The 11,226-nt window shown below is 42.9% G+C and overlaps 1 protein-coding gene across 1 annotated transcript; it reads right to left on the bottom strand.

The window, feature by feature from the left end:
• On the bottom strand, positions 1–10,374 carry LOC117962928 (gastrula zinc finger protein XlCGF57.1-like). Its single transcript, XM_059009750.1, has 3 exons — positions 9,691–10,374; positions 5,467–5,905; positions 1–2,687 (listed from the first exon to the last, which is right to left on the bottom strand). Exons 2-3 carry the CDS (start codon positions 5,888–5,890, stop codon positions 1,246–1,248), a joined length of 1,866 nt encoding a protein of 621 aa, XP_058865733.1. The 5' UTR covers positions 5,891–5,905; positions 9,691–10,374; the 3' UTR covers positions 1–1,245.
• Positions 10,375–11,226: the final 852 nt, after the last annotated feature.

Here is an 11,226-nt window from a genome sequence, read left to right as displayed (position 1 = left end):
TAGATAGATAGATAGATAGATAGATAGAGATAGATAGATAGATAGATAGATAGATAGATAGATAGATAGATAGATAGATAGATAGATAGATAGATGCACAGTGAAAACACAACACAGTCTAAGTTTGACATCAATAGCTCATTGGGCACATACATACTGTTATTTACATTTTAAATAGTGAGCAGAGAGGTTTGTTGATTGTTTGAGTAGTATTGTTCCTTGGGATAACAAAATATTGAGCTCAAGTCATGTGATTTCATAAAAACACCAGGTGCTCAGTGTTTGGTATTTGAGTTGATTTAAAATTGCCAAAATGAGTTGATTAAGAATCTGTATAAATAGCCATTCGAAAATACATGATTTCAATTAATGCAAGAACAGCGAAAGACACGACCATGCTTCACTTGAGTAATGAAGATCGCCTGGTCGCTATCGGCATGATTGAAGGTGGCCTGTCTGGGAGAGAAGTTGCCCGGAGAATGAGATGTTCTGCTTCAACAATCAGCAGACTAGTCCAGAGAAACCAGGAAACCGGCTCTGTGAGAAACAGGCCACGTCCTGGAAGGCAGAGGGTCACCACACCGCCCCAGGACCGTCACATCCGACTGATCCGTCTGTGTGATCATTTTCAGACTGCAGTGGCTACAGCATGAGAAATTCCAGGAAGAAATAACCTGCGCATCAGCAGAATGACTGAAGCTCGCCGTCTGCATGAAAATGATTTGCATGCTCGGAGGCCGTTCAGGGGTAACATGTTGACAGCAGAGAGACAAAATCGCCGTCTTCTGTGGGCCAGAGAACAGCTGAGGTGGCTGCAGAGAGAGCGGTGGAGTGTTTTATTCATCGATGAATGTCGTTTTGCCCTTGACAGACCTGACGGAAGACAACGTGTGTGGAGACGTCGTGGTGAGCGTTACGCTGACTGTTGCGTTGTTCAAACCAACAGGTGGAAGTGTGATGATGTGGGGAGGAATCTCCTTTAACACAAGAACGCCTCTGGTGCAGATTGAGGGCAACCTTACTGCTCAGCGATACATTGATGAAGTCCTGCCGTTCCTGCAAGTCAATCCGGAAGTGTCGATTTTCCAGCAGGACAATGCAAGACCACACAGTGCTAGGATTACAATTGCACGACTTCAAGAAAACAATGTCGAAGTCTTGCCATGGTCAACTTTTCCTCCTATATATATGCAAACATTAAATTTGTTTTGTTTTCTATTGTGTAATAATGAAAGGAAGGATTATTTAAATGGTATTGTTTTCAACTTTACATGCATGAGTTTTCAGCTGGCCAGAGTACACAAATCTCTTTCCACATTCTGTACAGTGATAGGGGGTCTCACCTGTGTGAATTCTCTGGTGTTTTTTAAGATTTCCCAGTTCACTGAAATTCTTCTTACATACAGTACAGTGATATGGCATTTCTCCTGTGTGGATACGCTGGTGTCTTTTAAGACTTCCAGACTCCCTGAATCCTTTCCCACAGACAGAACAGAGGTAAGGCGCCTCCCCTGTGTGAGTCCTCTGGTGTTTTTTAAGGGCTCCGGTCCGACTAAAGCTCTTCCCACAATCAGGACAGTGATACGGGGTCTCTCCTGTGTGAACACGCTGGTGTATCTTAAGAGTTCCAGACAAACTGAAACTCTTCCCACAGACAGCGCAGTGGTAAGGGGTCTCTCCTGTGTGAGATCGCTGGTGGATTTTCAGCTTCCCAGACTCCTTGAAGCTCTTTCCACATTCAGTACAGTGATAGGGTGTCTCGCCTGTGTGAATTCGCTTGTGTTTTTTAAGACTTCCAGACTCTCTGAATCCCTTCCCGCATACAGTGCAGTGAAACGGCGTCTCTCCTGTGTGAATTCTCTGGTGTTTTTTAAGTGTTTCTGAAATGCTGAATGTTTTTCCACACACAGTGCAGTGGTAGGGCGTCTCTCCTGTGTGAATTCTCTGGTGTTTCTTAAGAGTTCCTAACTGACTGAAACTTTTCTCACATACAGTGCAGTGGTATGGGGTCTCTCCTGTGTGAACGCGCCGATGTGTTGTAAGACTTCCTGAGGCCCTGAAATTCCTTCCACATACACCACAGTGATAGGGTGTCTCTCCAGTGTGAATCCGTTGGTGTCTTTTAAGGGTTCCTAAGATACTGAACGTTTTGTCACAGACAGTGCAGTGATAGGGAGTCTCTCCTGTGTGAGTTCGCTGGTGTTTTGTAAGCGTTCCAGATTCTTTGAAACTCTTCTCACATAAAGTGCAGTGATATGGGGACTCTCCTGTGTGAGTCCTCTGATGTATCTTGAGTTTAGTTGAATCCCTGAAACTCTTGCCACATTCAGTGCACGGATGGGTGGGCTTTTCTCTGTGAACTCGCTGGTGTGCTTTTAGGGTTCCCATCATAGTGAAACTCTTGCCACATTCACTGCACGGATATGGGTTCTGTTCGGTGGTTCGGTTTGACTTGTTCATTGTCGTTGAACTCTGTTCACATTCAGTCCAATGGCTCAACGCTGGGTCTGAACGGGAAGCAAGATGTTTCTTAGGCTGCGCTGAAGTATTTGTGGCATTGACTGTTCTTGATAAACTAACATTTTCTCTGTGGTGCGTCTTAAAATGCTTCTCAAGATCTTCTTTCCTAGGAAACGATATTTCACAGCAGGGACACGGACAGGATTCCTCCTCTTGTTTCTGAAACCCTGCAGGGAGAGAAAGCAAGTCATTACAAACACAGCACTCAGACTGTTTCATAGTGCAGGTCCGGTCCAATATAGTCTAAAAAACATCTGAACATATGGACAAAGTATATCAATGTTATAAATGTTATAACATTTCATTTTATTACTAATTTAACTTAAATAATCACTTCAAATTTACTGTCATCAAAATTACATGACTTATTTTTTTCTATTTAATAGTACGTTACAAAAATAGGGCTGTTAAGCGATTAAAAACATGAATCGTGATTAATCTCGCGATAACAATTTTTTTATCTCAGTTAATCTTGGTTTTAATTGCATATTTAATTAGTAGAATCTCATTCAAATTTGTTTTATTACTGATATTTTTAATATTAAACATCATTAAAAAAAAACAGTGCATCATAAAATAAAAACTCTGTTTTCTTATTTCAGGATTCATATTGTTGGCCCCTCTTTACGGTTTTACATTTATTTACACAGAATTATACAAAATAACTCCAGTATTTGCTGTTAACTTGTTTGAACCAACTGCTAAATCACAATGGAGTCAGTTTATTACTCACCTTACTGCATTTCAAATTAAACTGTATATTTTCTTATCAGTTTCCTTTAAAAGGGTATTAAATTATTTTTATATCAAAATATCTAAATAAAACCAAGCATTCACTGAGTAACGGTTACATGTTCCTTAATTGTAAAGAATATCTTTTAAAATAAATTTGGTAACAGAAATACGATTAACAGTCTGTAGCTATCCACTTTGCAACAGCATTGTTTATACAGAAAGCATCCCCTGTAAGACGTACAAGTATTGCAACGTACACATAAATAAATAATAAACACATAATCCCATGACGGAGCAGCACAGACATGCGCAGGAATCCTCGTTATTACAAACTCGCTTTATACAGGAATGTCACTCCCAGCATGGACATGGGCTGAATGCCAACCTCTAACTGAAATCCTTACAGGACTACCTTCAAGAGGGACTGAAATCCTTACAGGACTACCTTCAAGAGGGACTGAAATCCTTACAGGACTACCTTCAAGCGGAACTGAAATCCTTACAGGACTACCTTCAAGAGGGACTGAAATCCTTACAGGACTACCTTCAAGAGGGACTGAAATCCTTACAGGACTACCTTCAAGAGGGACTGAAATCCTTACAGGACTACCTTCAAGAGGGACTGAAATCCTTACAGGACTACCTTCAAGAGGGACTGAAATCCTTACAGGACTACCTTCAAGAGGGACTGAAATCCTTACAGGACTACCTTCAAGAGGGACTGAAATCCTTACAGGACTACCTTCAAGAGGGACTGAAATCCTTACAGGACTACCTTCAAGAGGGACTGAAATCCTTACAGGACTACCTTCAAGCGGGACTGAAATCCTTACAGGACTACCTTCAAGCGGGACTGAAATCCTTACAGGACTACCTTCAAGCGGGACTGAAATCCTTACAGGACTACCTTCAAGAGGGACTGAAATCCTTACAGGACTACCTTCAAGAGGGACTGAAATCCTTACAGGACTACCTTCAAGAGGGACTGAAATCCTTACAGGACTACCTTCAAGAGGGACTGAAATCCTCACAGGACTACCTTCAAGCGGGACTGAAATCCTTACAGGACTACCTTCAAGAGGGACTGAAATCCTTACAGGACTACCTTCAAGCGGGACTGAAATCCTCACAGGACTACCTTCAAGAGGGACTGAAATCCTTACAGGACTACCTTCAAGAGGGACTGAAATCCTTACAGGACTACCTTCAAGCGGGACTGAAATCCTTACAGGACTACCTTCAAGAGGGACTGAAATCCTTACAGGACTACCTTCAAGAGGGACAGCCTGTATTGTACCGACGGGATGTAGCTTGATTCACAGGCTTCAGAGACCCTGAAGCACTCTGTCGAAACTCGAAACTGTGGTCTTTCATTTGTTGTTGCTGCCTGTAGCAGAATACCTGCTAGAAAGTGTATTTTGAGCAGTGAAGGCGTGTTTACAGCACGCAGGGGGTACAGCAGACTGGATGCGTTCTGTAATTCTGGAACTAACAGATACAAATAACAGTCTTTCTATCCAATGAACTGTCAGAAAGTCACAAAATAAACTTCCCATTCATAAGTCCTTCACTTTCGTGCTCTGCTCCACAATGCAGTTCTGTGACTAGCTTCCTATTCAAACGATGGCTGCCCTTATTGTGTTGCATGCACTCGAGTATATTAAAATAGTGCTGAAGGGAATGAATTACGGTGTGCTGACAGGGTCATGACACAGGGTGATTGATAATGAACGCGTTAATCACACAAGTTAACACTGATTAATTGACAGCCCTAAAAATCATTAAACTTACTAATAATGACTTCAACAAAATAAATGACTTACGGGTCCTAAAACATGACCCAAAGTGTACAATGTGCTGCTTGATGCTTTTATATTCATAATTCTCTATCAATTACAAAATTCACATGACAAACACAGGCAGGGGATACAAATGGGGATAATGCAAACTAATGTTAGTAAATACAAATATTCAAATGCACCCAAGTGTGTTTAAAATGAATCTAAAACCCTTTGAAGTCCCAGTTCACCCTATAAATGTGATCACATCTGAATCAATTACCTCTGATACTGAACAGGGTTAATCCTGCAGGAGCTGTGATTCTATCACACTGTACAAATGGTTGTTAGTTTGACTGAATTGTTAGTTTACTCAGATTGAGTGACGCTCTCATTAATGTCACATTAAAAGTTAGACTCCAGTAATACGTACGTGCAGCACTGGCAGTGGAAGACATACTCCTCTCTTCTAGCTGGGTGGTGTCTTCCAGAGGAGTCCCCACGTTTTTACTACAAGTGTCTTTATAGCCTTTCACATGGACAGGGACCAGTTCAGGGGCCTCCTCTTCAATGCAGACAGGACCAGGCTCTGTGACCTCCTCTTCAATGCAGACAGGACCAGGCTCTGTGATCTCCTCTTCAATGCAGACAGGACCAGGCTCTGTGACCTCCTCTTCAATGCAGACAGGACCAGGCTCTGTGACCTCCTCTTCAATGCAGACAGGACCATGCTCTGTGACCTCCTCTTCAGTGCAGACAGGTTCAATTTCAGGAGCCTCCTCTTTAATGTGGACACACTCCATTCCAGAAAGATCTTTTGAGCTAACTGCCTCCATTACAGAAACTTCCAACTCCATCAGGTATGACTGCACCTACGTAAAAAAAACAAACACACAGGGTTTGTACAAAATAACTGTAACAGGATGCAGGATTACAGAATATGAGAGCAGTGTATCACATTGCAGTCTTGTGCTGTATCATGAACAGCGAGTTTCACATTCATATAAGCTGTGTTTATCCTGCACAGCTATCTCTAGACTGAAGGGTTTTAGAACGTTAGATTTATTTCAAAACAGCTCTTTTATTAAATGAAACAGAAGCTGCCTAACAGGCTTGTATCAGAGCAGTTCTATGTACAGCAGCAGAGCAGGAGAGCCCTTGGGTAACTAGCCTCTCCCTGGAGTCCAGAACAGAACTAACTCGAGTACAAAGGGCTGTGCCTCAATGCAGCTGGACTGGCTGCACTGCCAATCAGTTAAACAATTCAGCTTGACCAGTTCTATTCACACGCTTAAGGTTCCCCTCCAGTCCGGTCATCCAGCCGCTGGTTAACCCGAACGCTGCATTTGCACATTCCTTGTGGCAACACACACATCTACGGCCAGCTCCCCCTTAAAAAAAAGCCATTTGTTAAAATTTCCCACCCCCGGGTCTTAGGGGTGCCTGTTTAACCCCAAACATAATTAAAATAGAGATGCAAGAGTTCTGATTTTCCCCAAACAGAAACGGACACGTGCATAACATTACAAACTGAACGATACAGACGAAAGAGAAAACCGAACCGAATTGTTTCGTACAATGGAAAAGCGATGGGCAGTTTCAGCACTAAGCCGTGCAGTTTCAGCACTAAGCCGTGCAGTTTCAGCACTAAACCGTGCAGTTTCAGCACTAAGCCGTGCAGTTTCAGCACTAAGCCGTGCAGTTTCAGCACTAAGCCGTGCAGTTTCAGCACTAAACCGTGCAGTTTCAGCACTAAACCGTGCATTTTCAGCACTAAGCCGTGCAGTTTCAGCACTAAGCCGTGCAGTTTCAACATTAATGGCGTCGATAGGACAGCCTCAGAAGTAGGAAGTATTTTCCAGCATGGTCACATCAACAAAACAAGATACAGAAAATAATCAGATGTGCTCCTTCAAAGCTAATTCCATGAAACACAGCTCAGTAACACAGCTCCTAATCAAAAGAAACCTTTTTTATTATCGATCCTCATTGATCAGAAACGAAAGCTACACACAGATTGTTTTAAATTCACTCTGTATGTTTCACTAGCGTTCAAGCAGGCTCTAAAATTAGGTCTAATAACTGTGTCACATCGAAGAAAATTTGGGTGTATTTCTTTATGGAGAATCCACCCACTAATCAACACATCATATCCAAGCGCTGTATAATATCTGAGTTATTTATTTTGTAGTTATTTATTTATTTATTTTTTTGGTTTGTTTTTTTATGTTTATTCATGTCAAGTTGAATTGCTGGTTTCCTGTGAAGAGCAGTTTTGAAACGTAGCAGCTGTGTTCACGGCTGAGATTTCTCAGGGTGGAGTAAAGCATTAGGCTTCGGGTTTTGAATGTGCTTTTGCAGGTTTGCTGTTTGTTGGAAGGTTTGCTGCTGATTTTATTGACGGCTGGTGGAAAGACACTGGAAAGATGTGAAGCCCATTCTCGTTTGCTGGACAGAGATGGAGCCAGTAATTCTGTACAGAGGACTCGTTTCTGTGCCCTGTTACAGCCATTATTTCATGGGTTTGTGGTTCTGACAGTTATGCTAGATGTTCTTTTTGGCTGATTGATACCTTGCTGTACTTTATCAGTGAGGACACTCTGAGGGCATTTCCTGGCCATTAACGCCCTCTACAGCTCAACCAATCAGAAGACAGCATTCCCGTTCTCTCTGACCACACCCACACTCTGACCAGACGCTTACCTGTTTCGTTTTGGGTTAAATAAAAGATATTTGTGCTTCCTCCTGAATAAAATATTTCCTTCGCAAAATCCGTTTTCTCCTGCTTTGGTAATGAAATTCCACACAAAGCTCCTGTGCTGGATGCCATGTTTTTAAAACAACAGCAGCGGACTATGGCAAGACATATCTATCTATCTATCCATCTATCCATCTATCCATCTATCCATCTATCTATCCATCTATCTATCCATCTATCGAGAGAGAGAGAGAGACTCACAGCATGCAGTGCATTTAACATGAAAAACTGTACTCAAACTGAGACGTTTTATTATATTATTATTATTATTTCGATGTTTCCAGTACTTAAAAAGGATACACAAGTCTCCACATCCGAAGAGACTAAATGTATGTGTGCTGTATAGTATTTCAATATGTATCACGCACTTAAAACATTCATATATGAGATTATATTAATCGTTACCCAAAAAAGAGCCGTGTTTTCTACCCGTGCCGACCCCTAATATATAAAACATTCCATTCGTTTTGTTCTCTGTCGTGTAATAATGAAAGGAAGGATTATTTAAATGGTATTGTTTTCAACTTTACATGCATGAGTTTTCAGCTGGCCAGAGTACACAAATCTCTTTCCACAGAACCGATCACAACAGATTTGCATCCCTGTGGCTGCTTTCTGCACACAAAAAGCTTCTCTCTCTCTCTCTCTCTCTCTCTCTCCCTCTCTCTCTCTCTCTCTCCCTCTCTCCCTCTCTCTCTCTCTCTCTCTCCCTCTCTCTCTCTCTCCCTCTCTCCCTCTCTCTCCCTCTCTCTCTCTCTCTCTCTCTCTCTCTCCCTCGCTCCCTCTCTCCCTCTCTCTCTCTCTCTCCCTCTCTCTCTCCCTCTCTCTCTCTCTCTCTCTCTCTCTCCCTGTCTCTCTCTCTCTCTCTCTCTCTCTCTCTCTCTCTCTCTCTCCCTGTCTCTCTCTCTCTCTCTCTCTCTCTCTCTCTCTCTCTCTCTCTCTCTCTCTCTCTCTCTCTCTCTCTCTCTCTCTCTCTCTCTCCGTCCCAGCCTCCTGCGTCTGACTGCCTTCATCTTCTCTCAGCTCCTGAGAGACTCAACCCGGTGCTCTGAACTCGCGGTGTTTAAGATGTTCAGAGTCCCATCAGCTGGAAAGTCAGCATCACTCCTAGCTGACACCCTGCATGTGGAAACAGGCTATGAAGTATCTGAGGCTCAGAGTTAGACCTTTCCTGGGTTCGGTAAACACACGCATGTTACACCACTGTTTAACAGGTATAATACAGCTAACACAATTAAATGTGAAAATAAGGATTACACGGTTATCGGTGTAGCTGGTGGGATAATTGTGCACATTTAAACCGCAGAATATGGAAGTGAATGAAAGTAATGGGACAAAATAAATAAGCTATTTACATAAAATACAAAATAAACACATATGCGAGGAGTTTTCATCCTGCCACACCATGCATATAAACAGCATTTAGCAATTACAGAAACAAGCACATTAGAATGACAGGCCAGCCTGCAAGATGTCATTCTTCATACCTACAAAAAGGCCCCCCACACACACACACACACACACACACACACACACACACACACACACACACACACACACACACACACACACACACACACACACACCACACACACTTGCACCCTCCCAATCTTGCTTTGCAACGTGCATGAAAAGGTCAGACACCACTTCTGTCAATCTGTTTATAAATTTGTAAATTCCCTGTCAAGGGCTGTCATGTACACAAAACAAACGTGATAAATCTAAAATAAACTGCTCCTTCCTTTTAAAATAACGTTATAAGGTCTGTGCACAGTGTCTGCCCTCCCTGTAATTCCAGCTCACAGTGCAGGTTCATGCGCTCCAGCCCTTTAACAAGTGAACGCAAACAGCAAAGCTGCGCGCTGTGTTACTGTGGAGCCCTGCAGGGACTCCTCGTACCTTTAATACCCTCACTTCAGGGTCAAGACTCGGTCACGAGTGTCCTTGTCCCGTGAATGCTGTTTTCCTGTTCTCCGCAGCGTCTCACCGACCTTCAGTGCGAACTCTTCACAAAAAAATCATGTATCTTTCAACTCCAATCCAAACCGAGCGCTGCTGTTAAATACAGATTCACCAGCGACTCTTCAGAGTCAATGTACAGCCGACCACCGTGCCCCGGCCCCGCCCAGTCTGACAGGGTGTAAACCAATCGGGTTCTCCCGAGTCACTCGCCCCTCAGGAATGACGCGGGGCTCAGCCAACCGCGTTCCCGTTTTCCTGGAAGGTCACGGGGCAACCAACCTTGGATGTAGAAAAGCAGCTTTTCGAGAGAAAACAATTGAGGATCGATGTAGCTAAAGCTGCAGAGACCCGCTTTCAATCACAGTCTTATAGACCGCGTGGAAGCTAGAACAGGCAATATCGGGCTGATGATTTGACAGTATTGCGGGATGACACATTTCCATTAGTAGTTGTTTATTATTTTAGCTTTCCTTTTCTTCCCCTTGGAGAGATGAGGTGACTGCAGAGTGCGTTCAGCTGTACCGTTATGATTGTAATAGCAGCGCATTTCAAATCGTTAAATCGGTAATTACCTGTGATAAACTGAAGTTTGTACTCTGACAGGCACCATGGGGCAGGGCAGTCCTACCACACGCACAACTAATACAGTTAATCACCCGTCACACTCCCAGAAGCAGCACTGACATTAAAATAATCTCATCTCAGGGGGCTGATGGGCATGACTTAAAAACGCAGGCTGGAAAGAGCATGGCAAAAAAAAACATCCTGATTCAGACAGACATTCATCCAATAAGAAGGGATCATATTTAACATAAATACATCAATAGAGTCAGAAAGAACTGGATAAATGGGTCATGACATGGAAATGCATTTTATAGATTGATTTATTTAGGTGGGGAGGAGTGAACTAAGCACATTAATAATAACTTCAGATCTTTCACATTAAAAAGGACACTGGCAACATCGTTTTCCAGAGGCAGCTGAGGGGCTGTGAAGAATCCGAAAGGGTAGACGCAGCGCCATGGTTGACATGGAAGAAGAATTAGCAGAACTTAGCAGAAGAAAGTGAACTTCAGCTAGAAACGGCACTGAGGGAACAGAGTTAGTTTTTACAGCCACAGAGATGTTGAATTGTTCTTAATTGGAGTCAGGGATCCAATGAATGCTAGAGTAAATGTGTGTATCAGTTCAGTCAGAACAAGCTGAGGGCTGAATGAAGGAGAGTGATGCACACACTCACTGTGCACAGTGAAAAAGAGTTTGTTATGACAACATTTCCCCTTCGTAGCTAAACATGAAAGTTAAATGGTTTTCTATTAAAATGGTTTTCTTTTTGATCTGATGAGGGGGAGCTTCTCCTCAGTCACATTGTCTTTGATGAGGGGGAGCCCCTTCTCAGTCACATTGTCTTTGATGAGGGGAGCCCCTCCTCTGTCACATTGTCTTTGATGAGGGGAGCCCCTCCTCAGTCAC

The sequence above is a fragment of the Acipenser ruthenus genome, chromosome 39 (assembly GCF_902713425.1).
Source record: "Acipenser ruthenus chromosome 39, fAciRut3.2 maternal haplotype, whole genome shotgun sequence".
NCBI classification, from domain to species: domain Eukaryota; kingdom Metazoa; phylum Chordata; class Actinopteri; order Acipenseriformes; family Acipenseridae; genus Acipenser; species Acipenser ruthenus.
Note: the sequence above shows the minus strand (reverse complement) of the source record. Positions and strands in the feature narration are given on the sequence as shown.

Excerpts from the sequence above, each read along its gene's own strand:
- LOC117962928 (XM_059009750.1), bottom strand. The coding sequence starts at position 5,890 with ATGGAGTTGGAAGTTTCTGTAATGGAGGCAGTTAGCTCAAAAGATCTT. Across the intron at positions 2,688-5,466 it reads TTCCACTGCCAGTGCTGCAC|GGTTTCAGAAACAAGAGGAG; the intron begins GTACGTATTACT and ends CTCTCCCTGCAG.